The 17,854-nt window shown below is 38.6% G+C and overlaps 1 protein-coding gene across 4 annotated transcripts in view; it reads left to right on the forward strand.

Moving 5' to 3' along the window:
* Nucleotides 1-17,854, forward strand: part of ACTN2 (actinin alpha 2) — a 70,178-nt gene that overhangs the window by 46,916 nt on the left and 5,408 nt on the right. For all 4 annotated transcript variants that reach the window (XM_054062557.1, XM_054062553.1, XM_009562140.2 and 1 more), the window contains exons 11-18: nucleotides 170-317; nucleotides 1,851-2,001; nucleotides 7,997-8,105; nucleotides 8,903-9,043; nucleotides 9,404-9,586; nucleotides 10,680-10,814; nucleotides 11,275-11,454; nucleotides 11,821-11,967. In XM_054062557.1, the coding sequence (XP_053918532.1) occupies nucleotides 170-317; nucleotides 1,851-2,001; nucleotides 7,997-8,105; nucleotides 8,903-9,043; nucleotides 9,404-9,586; nucleotides 10,680-10,814; nucleotides 11,275-11,454; nucleotides 11,821-11,967 (1,194 nt within the window). The remainder of the gene's footprint in view (nucleotides 1-169; nucleotides 318-1,850; nucleotides 2,002-7,996; nucleotides 8,106-8,902; nucleotides 9,044-9,403; nucleotides 9,587-10,679; nucleotides 10,815-11,274; nucleotides 11,455-11,820; nucleotides 11,968-17,854) is intronic.

A 17,854-nucleotide genomic window follows, 5' to 3' on the forward strand; every position in this document is an offset into this window, starting at 1 on the left:
TCCTTATCTGCCTGCCAATATGTTCTACAATTCTGTGATTTTACAAAATCTAGACATAAAAACTTCTCTCTTTTCTTGGAGCACAGTTGTGAATGAATCAGAAATCTGCAAATTTTGATAAAAAGAGATTATAGTTTCATTCTCTCTCTCCCATGTATTCTCTTCACAGGATATTGCTGGCGCTTGGCAGAGGCTTGAACAAGCTGAGAAAGGCTATGAAGAGTGGCTGCTGAATGAAATACGAAGACTGGAAAGACTTGAACACTTGGCTGAGAAATTCAGACAGAAGGCTTCCACTCATGAACAGTGGGCATATGGTGAGCAGGGATAGCTTTTAACATTTTTAATGTTTTAATGTCCAAGATTGAACTGTCAGTGTTGGATATTCGCCAGCCAGAAACTCACACGTACGTAGTTTTAACAGTTTTAGAAACCTAAAAGAATACCAGATAAAACTGCAAGTTTTGTTGACTATAATAATGATCTTAACTTGTAGGCATGTTGCTAATGAAATGTAACTGTAAAAATCATACTCTTGATCAAACTTATATTCAGCATTTGAATAGAGGCCACTACTGCTAATGCAATCCTATGTATTTGTGTACCAGCGATCGAACAGGGAATGCTGTGACAACACTGGTTAAGTGTGAAATGATTAACAGAGTTATTCTGAGTTGATTATCATTTAATCATTGTGGTGTTCTGAACAGTCCTCATAAACTACATAAGAGACTTCTTTCTGCTTTGCTCCATACCTGGGATTACAGCTCATTTATTGTTTTCAACGGTAGCCTAACCTTACATGCAATTGTAACAGCTACAGGACCAGACACTGGCATGTAGTTTTGTTGGGGATCATTAAGCATAGATCTTCTTTGTCATCCTATTGTTTGCCTTGATAACAGCCTTCCTCTTTCTGCCACGCTTCTGGCTTTTTCCAGCCAGAATCTTTTCACACTGTGAAAGTAAACTGGAGTCCATCCCATAACACAGTTGCTGGAGGAATACAAGGCTGTAAATGGTGCCAAGCAGATACTAGAAGGGAAACTACAGTGTTTATCAGCCCTGAGAGCCTATTTTCTGAGTATAAACTACTCATGGTGACATGTTATGGCTGTTATGGATGGAAAACTTCACATAAGCTGGTACATAGCAAGTGAAACAATAGTCCCTTCTGGCTCTAGAATTCACAGAGCTATGTGATGCCATGTGGTGAACTGCAGTTCAGACAGTAGGGACTGTGTAAAGATCCAGTTGTATAGCACAGGAGCTACTGAGGAGTAATATTTCAGTGTTTGATTTCCTCTTTGCTTCTCTGGCCTTTTGTAAACAGGTTAGGATTTTCCAGTTAGAATTTAATGTTTGATATGATACGAAAGGCAGCGAGACACAACTCCTTTTTTTATTTTTTTTAAGTGCTGAAATGAATAATGACTTTAAAACAGAGGATGAAAAAGAATAACAGATCATCGGTAAGAGTGAAACTGAGTGTAGCAGCGTGATTTCTGGTTCCTTAAGTCTGCTCTATAGAAGACTTATCACAATAGTTTAGACCCCTATTTTTTCCCAATATACTATTTTAATGCCAGTTTTTCAATCAATATAATATTCACTATTTTAGGCCAGTATAAGCAGCCTATGGAAAAATCAAGGGATTACTGAGAGATCTTTAAAAATATTTCTACTTAACTCTGTTGTGCTGACAATTTGCTACTGATTTCAGTGGGCTGGGACTACATCTCATACACATGATTTTCACCATGCCTCAGTTTAAAAAGTTGACTAAATCTGCAGTTGTTCTAACCAATAAATTAGTAAGAAATGACTAATATTTTAATTTTCTCTTTCAGGCAAAGAGCAGATCTTACTTCAGAAGGACTATGAATCTGCTTCTCTGACAGAAGTCCGCGCCATGTTAAGGAAACATGAAGCTTTTGAGAGTGATTTGGCTGCTCACCAGGACAGGGTGGAACAGATCGCTGCCATTGCCCAGGAGCTGAAGTATGTTCCATTTAAAGGCTTGCAGCTGCTGACATTTAACTTTGCGATAAACTCTTTCCAATGAATTTGATAGTGTCATAGGTACCAACGTAAGAATTCCAGACATAGCTTCATAAGTATATTATCTGAGCTTGTCACTGAGACCTTTCCCTCATCTTCCCCTTTCCCCCAGACAAAAATAGATATTCAACTGACCAAAATTATTCAAGAACAAACGTTTTAAAATTGACTTAGCAGTAATCTTTTAGCATTAGCTCTACTGATGAGTTCATTTTGTGTTGATGGGAATCTGGAGGTGTTTATTTCTCAGCTCACATGGTCTACTGAGATGTACTGGCTGTGAGTTTTTTAATTTAGAGAACAGTTTCACTTACACAAATTACAGATCAAACTCTTCAATTTTAAATCAAGTATTTTCCCACAAGTACATTCGTCCTTTCAAAAAGCTTCACATCCCTAAATTATCTCTATAGTAGTGGGTAATGCACAGACTTTTCTGAAAATTTAATTATTTCTAGTGTACTTGCTTTCACAATCTCTTCACATTATATTCAAAAATGCCACTGTCTCCATTTTACAGAAAGGGCAGCGGTATTTATGGAAACTAAACAACTTGCTCAGGATCACACGAGCAATCAAGCACACAAGCTGTCCTATAGAAAAGCAATTTTTGCCCACAGTTCCATCAACTTAGCCACCAGATGAGCACTTTCTCACTCAACTTACTACGTCCAGAGGAAACACAACCAAAGCTGAGCACAGTTGTACAACATATTTAGGCTACGTAGGTATTATTGACATCAGCTACATAGATCAGGGATGTGAAAGTCAAGGCCCCTGACCGACAGATACCCTTATGGCAGCCGACGTTCTGACTGTTGATGCAGTTGCACTGATTCTAACTTTGTTGGTGAGGCCTGCTTTTGTTTGTAGGAAGGTTGTGAATTCACCTGTGTAAAGCACCGTTTTGTCAGCAAAGCTCTGCCCACACTGACAGGGCTGTAGTGTTACATACTGATATCCCAATGCTGGTAAAGTCGTCTTAATGTGTACACCAAACCAAGCACATTTGATTTTATAATCTTATGCAGTTACTTGCAGTGGTTTTGTACTGTAAGGCAGTGATGCTACTTCTGATATTAGCAGTTTGGCACATACTTAAATTCATTGCTCACCTGCAGTATAAATCTGTAAAGCCAAGAGAAACAAATATGTGGTAGTGGTTGAAATAGATAAAAATTCTCAGATTCCTGCCCTTGGCTTCAGCTCTCCAAATTTCAGTTTCTCACCTTCTTGAGTAGGCAGAACAGGTACTACTCAAAAATCAAATATTAAAAGCATGCCCTCTTTTCTCTTTTTGAAGGACTACAACTCATAAACAGCTCCATATTCATTAACAAATTAAAAATGAGAGAGTTGTCAAAAAATGTAGTTCATACCTGAGAGCAGCAGTACTTGCAGTAACTGAATAATTCAAATGGCTTTAGGTGAAAAATCCTATTTTTCCAAGATTATTTAAAGGAGAAAAAGTAAAGCACGGCAGGCAGAGTAAGTACTCATTTTTAGATAATGTGAAAGAAGTCTGAAAAACGTGGAGAATGGAGATTTCATGGAGTATGTGAGCTCATGAAACACCTTCTGGCATGCCTTGATCTTGTTTCTGAAACACCTAATCATTGTTAATTTGGCTTCAGCTTTACAAGTGATGAGAAAGTTTGGGAATGTAGTATACATAGCACAGCATCTGCTTACCAATGCTTTGAACTCTGTGTCCTTTACCTCTGGTGAGGCCAGTGAACGCTGTATCCTGTCTATTTTAGGATTGTCTCTTCTCAGTTGTTTCAGTAATTTGCTGTGTGAAGTTAAACAAGTTATTTGTGGCCTGGGCTGCAAAGGTGCTGAAAACCTGTTGCTTTTAGAGATGCTCTGCTTTGACTTCTCTGCTTCTCCATACAGGCTGTCTCTGCCTGATTTTTCACTGAGACTCAGTAGCTCCATTAGGCTTAATGCCCTTGGAGAACACTGAATGAAAGGTCATAAAGGTCAAGTTTTATTACTAGATGCAAGCAAATGGGCAGCTTCTATTTAAACATTGCCTTTAATTATTTATACATAATTTCTCACACAATGAAATTATGGAGGGAAACACTAATTTCTTTTTTCATTCATATTTCTAAAGAAATTCTACCAGTTAATTTCCTGTCTGTTCTGGTATTGGCTGCTGCAGCAACTCAACCCAGTGTGTGCTTAAGGTTAAAGTTGCTACAAGCATGTTGATTGGTAGTGTTTAGATAAAGAATAAGTGTGTGTGTGCATGTAAGTGATTCCAGCCAGGGTGCTGCTGTAAGATTGTTGTGTTCCAGCCTGTATAGACCTAGATATTCCTAGGCAATGAGGCATGACAAGGCTTGGATAGGGCTATATACAAAGCAGGCAAAGCAGGAAAAAGTGAGGCATTTCTGAAATGGTATTTGTCGTTTATGGCATAGCAAATGCTAAATAGAGCTTGTGTGAGCTGTACTCATGCCATATTCATTTATGATCTTGTGTGTTCCTTTCGATGTTTTCAACCATCAAGATAAAATTTTTGGAATGTTGTTTCTTACATATCCATCACTTCTACTATACCAACTTATTTTCAGCCAAGAAGACCACTATCTGTAACACTGATTTGGAGAGTCTTTTTGCTTCTGGAAACCTGGGCTCAAATTCTGCTTACGTGCATGATTAACATGAGCCTGGTTCTGAAGCAGTGCTGAAGCATGTTGCTCAGCAGGTTATTTTTGTGACACTATCACTGTTCCTAAAAGTGAGTTCATACTTAAGTCTTTCTCTGGACCAGGACAAACTTTGACTAAAATTTTAATTCTTTACAGATAAGAATGGATTACTTGTAGGATCAATAGTATTTTTTAAATTCCAAAACCTGTAGATTTCAAATAACCAAACAAATAGGAATGACCGTTCTCTTAGAAGCTCTGTAATGCATGTGCAGCAGTACTTTGTGTATGCATGATAACCAAAACTTCTTTTTGCACAATGTGAAATCTTCACAGCTTCAGTGTTGCGTTACAAAAATTGATAGGGCAAGGAATATAAACTTATGTTTTACTTCCGAGTAAGTAATCTCCTATGAATTTCTTCTGCTGCTCCTGCTTTGAGCAGAAATATGTTCCTCAACATGTGTAGTACACTTACTTGAAGTAAACTACAGCAGGCCCAGAAAGACTGTGGAGCTACACTGGTTACTGCTGCTTGGTAATCTAACTGATTTTTGGCCCATGGGTGCCCTTTTTAAGAGTTGTTTTGCGAATACTATTCTCCCACCTATTTGTCCACAGCACATATCCCTGGAAGAAATAGGATAGCAGAGATCTTATGAGGAATGACTGAACCTCCCTGGCAAAGCTGGTGGAGGGACGTTGTACATTAACTTCCAGGACTTTGACCAGAGCTGGTACAATCAGTCCCTCACTTTCATGGAAGGACACCTGCCCTTATCCTAATCTACAAAAGCAGTTAAGTGATCCATTGAAGCAAAAATATAATGTGCAGTATTCTCAGGGTTGTGACCTAGAATATCTGGAAAAATACGCTGTCCATATTCTGGTATATTTGGTATGTGAAAAGAAACCAGAATACAAATCTCCACATCTCATTCACTTAGTGAACTCACAGCTCACACAGGGACATCATCTAATAATCTTAATATGCTATGGTGAAAAAACCCAACAACTCCCAGCCAAAAACTCATAGCAAAATATATCTCAGACTGTTTCATCCAAACCTCCATGCTTTTCACTTAAATTTTCTTGACAAATAGATGGCTTCCATTGCATCCCTTGAAGGTTAACAAAAAGGCTTGCTCCAAAGGAGGAAGCAAGTTTTTGAGTTAAGGAGCCCTTGTATAGTATGACTTGCTGGCAGCTTTCTCCTTAAATGTAATAGTTCTCCTTTCACAATTTTGTGTTGGTTTTATTATTTTTTAAAAATATTATGGCGTTTTATTTTTACTTGTTTTACTGTTCTTCACTTTCAACAACTGATCGACTGCAGCACATTTAAAGCCTCTTTCAAACAGAATGGTTCACCTACTTTTTAACTTTATCCCGAACCAGATTATTCTGACTGAGTTTAGATGAGAAAGCATGAACACTGCCCCTGGCCTACAGCATAGTTTCACAGAGGAAAGATACCTCTGTTCTTATTTTGTCTTCTGTGTTTCTCTAGGTTACTGGCAGAGTGATCTGCGCATATGTCTTGCCAGTTGCTTAGAGAATAATGCTCAAAAGAGGGGAACAAATTCTATCTGCATTTAATGTCTTGTTCGAGCCTTGAAGTAAATCTTAGCCTCACATTGCCATGCTGTCACACAATCACAGGCTGTGCAATGTTTATTAGGGGGCAAAGTGTCCTCAAGCAGCAGCCAAGAGCTAAATTCAGTGGTTGATGATACACCAGTAAAACTGAGCTTCCAAAGTGCCAAACACATGTATTTTATTATGTCTTGATGGCTGCAGCAGAACCAAAGTGATAATCTGCCACTGAAATAAAAAAAATCAGTTTGAGACAGACATGGTGCAGAATCTCAGGATAGAGCCTTAAGAAGTTATTCCAGTCTTAAGCAGAATAATAGGTCTTAATAATGTCAAGATAATATAAGCCTATTAAGCAGATTAAAAAGCAATGCTAACTGCCATGCTTTTTATGGGTTCACTGATTTATGTGGGTGGCATATGTAGGCCTGGAGATCCCTGTTCTCTGAACAAGTGGGTGTAGCTCTGTGAGGCGTTCCTGGAGAGGAAGATGAAAATGGTGCTCTGTGCCCCAGATCTGTGCTCTGTGCCCCTATTTGTATTGTCAGGCCTATGAGAGAGAGATTAGCCTTTGAATGCAACCTGAGCTCTGCTTCTCAGTTAAATAATTTCACAGAATCATAGAATCCCTAGATTGGAAAAGACCTTTGAGATCAAGTCCAACTGTTCCTGTCCACTGCTAAATCATATCCCTAAGCACTTCATCTACCTGTCTTTTAAATACCTCCAGGGATGGTGACGCAATCACCTACCTGGGCAGCCTATTCCAGTGCTTGATAACCCTTTCTGTGAAGAGGTTTTTCCTAATGTCCAATCTGAACCTCCCCTGGTGCAGCTTGAGACCATTACCTTTCATATTATCACCTGTCACTTGGGAGAAGAGACAAATGCCCATCTCTCTACAACCTCCTTTCAGGCAGCTGTAGCAAGCAATAAGATCTCCACTCAGCCTCCTCTTTTCTAGGCTAAACAGCTCCAGTTCCTTCAGCCGCTCCTCATAAGACTTGTTCTCCTTCACCAGCTTTGTTGCCTTTCTCTGGACACGCTCCAGGACCTCAGTGTGTTTCTTGTAGGGAGGGGACCAAAACTGAACACAGTATTTGATGTGCAGCCTCACCAGTGCCGAGTTACAGGGGCAGAATAATTTCCCTGGTCCTGCTGCCCATGCTGTTTCTGATACAAGCTGATATGCTATTGGCTGCCTTGGCCACCTGGGCACACTGCCGGCTCATGTTCAGAACATAGGAGGTTGGAAGGAATCATTGGATTATTTAAAACAAAATGTATATTTCAGGCCAATTAATTTTAAACTGTCCCAGTGTTGAGAAACCTGATGAAGCCCCAGACTGAAGCATTCTTCGGGAGATTAAATTTCTTGTGTCACAGGAATAGCTGAGACAAAGATGGCTAAAGACCTTTATTGTCTTTAATATGTGGATGTCACAGATGAATACTTGATTTTTCCCACAGCGGAGGAGGTTCATCCTGTTCCTGTGCAGTGCTTCTTGAAATGCTGACTGTCTAGTTTGCACATTTCTACAACTGCTACTCTTGCTGGAGGAGAAATATTGCAAAAAAAGAGGGGAAGAATTACTGAGGGCCAGTGGAAGAGTGTGGACAATGCAACTACTCCTGTTTTTCAGAAAGTCAAACAGATTTTTATCTTCCCTCTTTCTTAGTGAACTGGACTACCATGATGCTGCAAGTGTCAATGACAGATGCCAAAAGATATGTGACCAATGGGACAGCCTGGGAACACTTACTCAGAAAAGGAGAGAGGCACTGGAGGTAAACCATATAAACCACATAACAATGATCAGCAGCTCAGGTAAGGCAGGGAGAGGGGAAGGAACCATTTGTTTTAGATGTGGAAAAAGGGCCATTCAGCATCCACTTGGGAATCCAAACAGCAATAAATCTTTTCCTCAGATATCCATTTCATCTTGGTGTGATTTCATCTGCAAAGAGATGGAATTGCTCAGCTGCCAAGGACTGTTTCAAAGCAGCAACAAATGGCAGGTGGTTTATAGCACCACTCTTTAGGAATTTAGGATAACAAAAGCCATTAGGTGCTTACCTTTTCATACTTGTCTGAACTTAATCAGGTGAGGTACAGGATAATGGCCAGCACTGGCTTAATTTTTTTTCGTAGTGAGTGTTCCAAAGCACTGTGATACTTTACAAAACCTTGTTCCTTAAGAAAAAGATAAGTCACACACATATGCCGGGGTGGAAAACGTATGTCTAACTCTTCCTTTTTGGGCTTCCAAGGAATTCCTAAAGCAAGATTAACAGATTTTAATTGATTTGCAGATAGATCACAATAACAAAAATACTTAAGATATCAGTAACAAAAAGGTAATTTCACATTATCCTACGAAGGCAAGTTAGATACAAGAGTATCTTTACTGCGATTAGTCCTGTTGCCTTGAGTGAGAATCCTTAAAGCAGGTGTTGAAATAAGTCAACAATGCAATCAATTGCTTTTGAAAAGATGAGGCATTATTTTGTGCATGGGTGGGTATGTGTGTGGACTCCAGTCTTGCCCTAGTAACACAGAAATGTGCCTTTCCCAACCTGTACAGAGGACGGAGAAATTGCTTGAAACAATTGATCAGCTTCACCTGGAGTTTGCCAAAAGAGCTGCTCCTTTCAACAACTGGATGGAAGGTGCTATGGAAGACCTACAGGACATGTTTATTGTTCATAGCATAGAGGAAATTCAGGTAAATGGTTGTGTATTTTTTTTGGCTTACAGTCATAGGGAAAATGAGAAAGGAAGCTTTTCCTTCTTGGAGAGCAGAACACATGTAAGAAAAGAAATCCCATATCTGCTCTGTTATAATTAGAGTTCTTCAATAATATAAGAGCACGTTCCAGAGAGCATGGAAGAAGCAATTATCCTGATAAAGTGAATGAGGGCTGTTTCATGAATATATCTACATGTATTCTTTCCTGTATCTACATATACATGTAGATAGAGGGGTTGAGAAGCTAGGAAGAGGGGGTATGCTTATTTAAGGCAGATATTCTAGATGTTGGAAAAAACATTAAAGTTTTCATGCTTTCCCTCTTTCTGATTACAGAGTTTAATATCTGCACATGATCAATTTAAAGCTACTTTGCCAGAGGCAGATGGTGAAAGACAGGCCATACTGTCAATCCAGAATGAAGTTGAAAAAGTTATTCAGAGTTACAGCATGAGAATAAGCGCAAGCAATCCTTACAGCACTGTTACTGTGGAAGAGATTCGTAGCAAATGGGAAAAGGTAAGGTATGCTAAATACACAAAGGATATTATAACATAGTATTCTCATTTAGGAATACTGAGAATATTCAGAGAACTTTTCAATACATTTGTGAATTAGTCTAGATCATCAGATGCCAGGATGAACTTTGTACAGTATCTTATGCTCCCTCTTACATTTGCTAGGCTTGCAATATCCCTTGCTCCCATCACTCACTATGAGGTATGTCCTTTTTGGCTTTATGGCAGGGCAAGAGAAGCCAGTGTTGGGGCTAGTCCAGAGCTACTGGCTGCATTTGCTAGGGGTGCAGAAGGGCCAGGGGGTGTAATCAAAATAATAGAAAATGATTGTATTCTTTCTCTCAGTATAAACAGTAGTTCATGTGTCCCTTTTATCCCACTACTGCTTTTTGCCAAAAAATCAGCATCTTTGGACCAACTAGACTGAAATTAGCAATTGCCTTAAAAAGTTACTGGGGTGGAATTAAAGAGGGGGTCCTAGAACAGGAACCAAGACAGGTAATACGCCAAAGGTAAATAATTGTGTAGAACATATGAATTTACCAAATGCATAAACTTACATGGACAAGCACAAACCCTCAAAGGGATATAAAAAACAAACAATAAATTCAGAATCTCCAGGGCAGTCCAGAAGTGTAAGCCAGAAAAAGGTGTTTGAAATGTATTAAACACCTTCAGATATACATTTTGGCTAGACTGTGTCACATGTTATATATCATAATGGCTGTGCTTGAATAAAATGTTTTGCATCGAACATTCTTAGAACAATTACTTAGAGATTGAAAAATCACTTGTGTTTCAGAAGAAAAGCAAAGTAACTGCATTAATAGCAGTTCAAGTTAAATAATAGTCTTGAACTTGAATCTAGCCAGAGGTGAGAATTTCTTCTCTCTCTTCGTCGTTCTCTCAGTCAGGCTGCCCAAGACCATGTTGTAATTTCTTATGTTAGCATAGAATCGGTAAATAAAATAATGATCGTGTTTCTGGCTTGTTGTTTTGGTATCAACCTTCAGACCAACAGAGTTATTTGTTCCCTTTATTTTTAAACTGTTCAATTCTGCCTCCTTACACTTAGTGCTTTCCCACTGTAACAGGTGAAGCAGCTGGTGCCTCAGAGGGATCAATCCTTGCAGGAGGAACTAGCCCGCCAGCATGCCAATGAGCGCCTGCGTCGCCAGTTCGCTGCTCAGGCCAATGTTATTGGGCCATGGATCCAGACCAAGATGGAGGTGAGCGTCAGACTCTCATACAGAAACTGAGGAACAAAGTGGTTTGCAATTTTTTACCTCTCCTTTATGTACAATCTCCATGATTGTTCACCAGCTGTTTGATCCTGAGTATTTAGTACCTAAGATGATTACTGTGGAAGCTTTTATGAGTGGTACTCTGATGGTGAGCAGGAGATGTAGCTTTGAATAATCAATCACTAGACAGTTACTACTTTAGCTGCTGCTTTCTGTAAAGATATACAGATCACTGGGGTTTCAATACTAATTCCAGAAATAAATGTGACACATTTCTTTTGAAATGTATTTTCTACAGTAAAATTTCTCATCCCCACTGTATCAAAGTTTTATTACTATTGTATCTTTGTGTGAAAATATTACAAATTTATGTGAACGTTGATCAAACTAGCAAATCTGAAGCTCAAATTTTGTGGGGTCGGGGTGTCTTTATTTCTTTTGACAGGAAATTGCCCGCAGCTCTATTGAAATGACAGGGCCTTTGGAGGACCAGATGAATCAGCTGAAGCAATATGAGCACAATATCATTAATTATAAACACAATATTGATAAACTGGAAGGAGACCATCAGCTTATACAAGAAGCCCTGGTGTTTGACAACAAGCACACCAACTATACTATGGAGGTAGCCATTTACTCCCTGTTGTACTTGTTAGTTTATTCTACCCTCTTCTGCCGTATAACTACTTTCCCTGATATGAAGACATCGGCAACAGAGGACGGAATTTGGCAGACTTTCTGATAATCTCATAAGACTTGTTTTATTTTCACTTATTTTTACTTTTAATGAAGAACTACCTATTTAGAAACCAGTTCCATATTTTTCTGAAGGCCATTTAATTTGTAATGGTTCTTGGTCATAATATTGAATGAGTGGTACGGAAAATTTATCACATAAATATTTAGAGCTGATTTTTTTGCTTACTGTACTTTTTATACGCTTAGAGACTCTGTTTGATTCTTTAATAAGTCAGTGTTTTCTCTCTCATAGCACATCCGTGTTGGATGGGAGCTCCTACTTACCACCATTGCTCGAACTATCAATGAGGTTGAGACTCAGATCCTCACGAGAGATGCCAAGGGTATCACCCAGGAACAAATGAATGACTTCAGAGCATCATTCAATCATTTTGACAGGGTACAGTACTCCTGCTTTTTCTCAACTAGCAATATTTATTGCTCCCAAAAGTTTCTTTTCATTCCAAATGTAAGCCTTTTAAAAAATGCCAAATGCAGCAGCAATGGGCTGTTTTTAAAACATCAAAAAAGATCAGTTAACAAAGAACTATGAACTCATAGCATTCTACTGATATGTTAAAGATAATTTATTACTACTTAAATGTAAGGCAGATTTGTATTTCTGCTAACATAGCTGGGTATTAAAACAGACAGGAATAGATAAAGTTGTGTGTTTTGGAAAATAATATGCCTCCTTACTTTAAGGCAGTGCAGCATGTTCTATGTACTTGACAGCAGCTTCCATCTCATTAAATTTAGCTGTAATGTGGATTACAGAGTTTTTTCTCCTTTGAATCACAACTTGTCACCCTAGAAATAAATTTGTAGGGAATATAGTTGGCGCACTGATAGCTATCAAGGAAAATCTTATTTTTCTGGCCGTATGTAGGAACTAAGAGACTAGGGTTTTTTTCAGTTATCACGAATAAAAAAAGTATGAATGAAAACACTATTGTGAAGAAACTTAGCTCACTCTTTCTGTGAGTTATGCAGTATTCATGAAAAGAGGGTTAAAAAGATAGCTGTTAATAGGCAAAATAGCGAAATACATGCAGACATTCCTAGCTGGAGAACAATCTCTACATGAGTTAGCTCTGCTAGCTCTGTGCTCACATGAACCCACCTTCAAAACCAAGTTCATATTTCATACTTCATATGAATTTCCATAATGCAGCACCAGGCTGTTGTCTTCTCCTCAATACAGATTCTTGTAGTTATCAGACTGTACTTAACTGACAACTTATATTCTGTTATCACATGAGTTGGCTTCTTCAAATCATTCCAGGCTACAGCAAAATGTCACTTTCTTTTCCCTGACATCCTATTGGTCCAGCTCTACTCACAATGGTTACCCATGCCTGGACTTATACTTGTGCATTGGATGCTGACAGCCATAGTTTGCTAAATTTTTCTTAGAACTGCCTTAATTGTTAGAAAGAAAAGTAGATTTGCTAAACCTCTGCTTTCCGAAGAAACACATAAGCATGGGAAATGTTAGCTACACAGGAACTAAGAAGAGATTTTATGGAAAATCTTAATGTGATTCTAGTGCAACATAATTCCTTTTTGTATTTTCTAAGGAAGCAGAAGATAACATCACAGAAGCAGAGATAAATTTCCTGGGGTGGAAGGAAGTAGAGTACTAAATGGCTTTCCGAGTGCACTGGAGCAGATAAACGAGCAATTAGAGCTATTAAAAGCAGACAGAGTACCAGGCCCAGATAAATTACACACCAGTATTTGACAGACCCTGTTAAGGGAAACCAGAGACTTTGCACAGAGATTTGACAGCTTCCTAAAGATAAGGAAGCAAGGTTACTGAATCCTAGTATATCTTACACTAGATGAGCATTCATAGCACCCCTGTATCTTTGTATTTCATAAATTAGTTCTCTGCCATGCTCATGGCAAGGCTGGTTCAGTGGTAGAGGAGATATAATGGGCATCTCTTGGTGCATTGGAAGGTCTTGAAGGGAGAAGCTAAATCCTACACTAATCAGCCCTATTGTTATATATCTTTAGGCTTCACAAGTATACTAAGACTTTGAGATACCAAAGGATACAATAATGCAAAGCCTTAGGAAAGGTTGTATGGCCTGGAAGAGGGCACTCATGTTACACAGCTGCAGGCAGGTTGGAGATGGGCTACAGCAATAATATGTAACACAGGAGTGCTTCCCAGCTCCTAGATCCTTGCCTATCCCTGGCCATCTCCTTACTTTAGTCTATAATGAGTGATGGCTTCAAGCAGTGTCCCTTCTGCCCTTGCAGGAAGCCTGAGTGGCTGGGTCAGAAGCAGAAGGAGATAGTAGCTTCATCAGTTTCCATGGCCTCCACAACCTGGGCCTTGACTGCAAGTTTAGCTGCAGACCTTACCTTCCCTCACGACCGATGTGATTCAGAGACCTTAGAAAAGAGGCTGGGAGGATCGTCTTAGGGGAAGGACCATTTTGCATATGTCCTCTTTAGTATACTCCTTCCCTTAGCATCAGACATGGGAAATTGGTCTAGGAGTACTTTTGCACTGATACAGTGCAACAGTTATGTTAGCACTTAGTAGCATAATGCAAGTTAAAGAAAGGAAGAAGGTAATATCTAAAACCACTCAGACATCCAGGCAGGCTTTCTGCAGAGGACAGATAGTAGAAAAGTTGATGAAACAGAAGCTTGTACAGATTGAATTACACTGTAATTTAACGGGCAGATGCAATTCAGTTTACACAGACTAGAAGGAGGCATTGAACAAACATGTTTGAGAGAGGCAGGCTTGTTTTTCAGTTTTATATCCTTCCTACATCCTTGCATACTTGAATATTTAGTGTTAGCGAATGCAGGAAATCCAGGGTGCTTCAGAGTTACATCAGGGTTCACAAAATACTGAAGACTCTAAACTTGGAGTTTAGATAGGGAAGGCAGTAATGGATTCTTTTACGGTCTTCATTACCTTTAATAGAAATGAAGATGAAAAAGGATCATCTGAACATAAGCACTAACATGAAAAATACTGGTTTCTTCACTGTTTTTCAGACATAAATATATTTCTGGTATACGTCAGATGGAATTAGCAGTATATGTCATAATTTTGTTGCACTTAGAAGCATTTCTGAAAGCCTGACATATTTAAAAAATACACTGAAAGAATTGGACTGCTATTCACAATGATGAATAGCTGGAAAATATCCCAAAAATTAATACTGTCCTTGATGAGTGGGCTTTAAATACCTAAGCATGACAGAATCATTTATGCATGTTATAACTCTGACTTCTGTGGCATTTCTGCACTTTAAAACAAATCTTAATGTCTGACTCAGTATGCATTAAGGATGTCAGCAAAGTACTAATATGAAGAGTAGTGCCCTTTCCTGGATCAAAAATGTATTTTGGTACACATAAACCTGATAACTTTTTATAGAGTGCTTCTAGAAACAACTTCCTTCACTTATAAATGTGAGGAAGGAACCCCAATCTTCCTCCCCAGGAAGAATATATTAAAAAATAAAAATCTTATAGTTCATATCCATTATGGGACTTAATTCTGCAGTTGTTTATCCTTTGAAAAAGGCCTAAATAGTTGGATGAATTGTTTTAAATGGCTTCTACATCTTGAATATTTGAAAGAATACTACTCAGTATTTTACAAGTGTTTTGGGGCAGGGCTACATGCCCCTGATCCTTAATTTGCGGTGAGTAAGTGAGCATCATGCAAATAAGAATTACAAGTCCAGGAAGAGTTGTGTTTCTTTCAGTGCACCCTCCTGCAGAGATGTGCTAGCACAGAAAGCGTTATAAGTCATTCTTGTTAAAGACAAGTGGCAGCCCTTTAGGCTCTTGTGTTTCATAGAATCATAGAATCACCAGGTTGGAAAGGACCCACAGGATCATCGAGTCCAACCATTCCTAACACTCCCTTAAACCATGTCCCTAAGCACTTCATCCAATAGGTTTCCAATAGGTATGTACCCATGCTGCTAACACAGAGGTTATTTCTGGGGATGCTTCTGCTCATCCACTGCTCCTTGCTGGAGGCTGTGCCTGAAAGTACATTCTAGTTGTAGGTATAAATATAGGTCCCCAGCAGTGCTGCTATATTTTCTTCCTTAATATGACTGCAGAGAAAAACAAAAAAAAAAGAAAAGAGAAAGTGGGATTCAATATCTGAATCACAGAAGTAGTTTAGAGATATTCAAAATGGTGCATAGTGGAATTATAGTATGCAGACAAATTGGGACACCAACACAGATATGTTGTCAGTCACTGGTTTTGAAGTCTTTTTATGCAGGGATTCCTATTTTTGCATTCAAGATATCTAGTAAATTCTAAACAACATTGCCAAGTATGTGATAAAATATATGCAGCTGCTCTGCAGGTAATATCCTAATGGCTGTTAACATATTCTACTATTGATTTTTGTGCAAGCTACAGATTTTAAGTAGGAGCTCTACACACAGGAAAATAGCATCATGCCACTCAATATTTTACAAACAGACAAACAACAGCTCCATATTAAAGGAACCACATGATCAGACTTAGCATTCAGGAAACCAAAGGACAAATTTAAAAATGGATTGCTTTGCCTCAGAAGCTCACTTGCTATGTAACGCCATATATAAATCACAAGGGGGAAAGAAAAGATTTCTGAGGACTAGTAACGAAATGTGGAAGGGGATTTCAGTGTTTTACTTTGTATTGGCAGGAAAACATGAACAAAGCAAAGTTATTTATATGCAAGAAAGAACTAATTCCAGTGCTTAATGTTAGTCTGCAAACAATAAAAATAAATACAACGAAGCATTTCTCAATGAGAGAGCCCTTACATGGGTTTGATCTATGCATTAATTGCAAAATGCCATTGTATCCTATGAAACTTTGATATACTGCAAAGGTAATGATGACTTTGTTGGCCGTATATCATGCAGGCTGAAAAAATTCACTATGAGAATGTGAGAACCTGCTATAGCACATGGCACAATTACTTGGACCTTCACTGGGGAGTCCCACTTAATCAGATGATGGTTGTGAGCTCCAGCACAACCATTACGCTGCTACCCCAAATGAAATGGTTTCTTGGTAGATGTGCTGGCCTCTCTCCCTCCCGTCTGCCCTTTGCTACCTGGTGCACAACTACTACTGCCATGTACGCCTGGTTAGGGAGCTCATGCACATACTCACCCCTCACTCCCCTGGTGTGGTCAAGTAGATAATAGTCGTCTGCTAACATCTGGTAGCGGAGGTGGCAGGACAGGATTTAGCTCATAGCTCCCATTTTTATATCATTTTGTTTGCAGTTGCACAGTAATATTTATGGCTTTAGAATAAGGCAAAATGAGCTGACTTCACTCCCGCTGTGACCTGCATCTCCAGGATGATTTTTGAGACTTTCAAGCCAGCCTAGATTAATATTTTCAGAATGATAAAATAAATGGTTTTGAATACTTTATAGCAGGAATTATCTTATAAAATGGAAATACTGAAGGAAAAAAGCCTTCACTGTCATTATGGCTTTCAACCCAATGCTGCTCCAGATTTGCAGCTTTGCTTTATCTCTTATCATTGACTTCCCACTGTTACTTTTAATTTTCCCTTTATGGAGCTGGTGTCGTTTGATGTGGAGGGAGTTGATATAGTAGCAGCATAATGTAAAAAATGCATGGCATTATGAACTTAATAAAGCACCACTTTATCCTATTACTATTTTAAATCAAGTCAATGAATTTGTTAGAACTTCTATCATTTTAGTTACCCATAACTACATATAGAAATTTTTAAAAATAAATTATTCATCCAGCAGGCAAATATGTAGCAGAGCGAAAACCTTCAATCTTCTCCAAACTGTCAGTCTGTGACATCGATAGGGGTAATAATTTTTCATCTTAGAACATCTCTTTAATTGTATTCACTCAATCTGAAGTACATCTCTGATAGGACAAATTTTGCATGGACATGAAGACAGAGATAAGCCAGTCTGTTTTTAAGAAGTTAGTGTGAACTTCTTGACCTGCAAAATGGAAAAAATACAGGTTCAAAACAATGATCCGGTTTGATGTGGTGTTAATAGGAGCCATTTAACCTGGAATTCAACGAGGCCTTTTTAGTCTGTTTTCAAAGCAATATCTTACTGTATAGATTATTAAAGAAGACAGGTAACTGAAAATAGGTTAATGTCAGTTATAAATTTATTTTGGATCTAGACAAGAAATAAATTGTTTTGTACTTCTGCTCTCTTTTGAGATATGCATATTCAGTTGTTAAGTAATATTATCAGATCAAGAGTGAAGTAACAGTAATAG

This window comes from Cuculus canorus, chromosome 3 (assembly GCF_017976375.1).
Source record: "Cuculus canorus isolate bCucCan1 chromosome 3, bCucCan1.pri, whole genome shotgun sequence".
NCBI classification, from domain to species: Eukaryota; Metazoa; Chordata; class Aves; order Cuculiformes; family Cuculidae; genus Cuculus; species Cuculus canorus.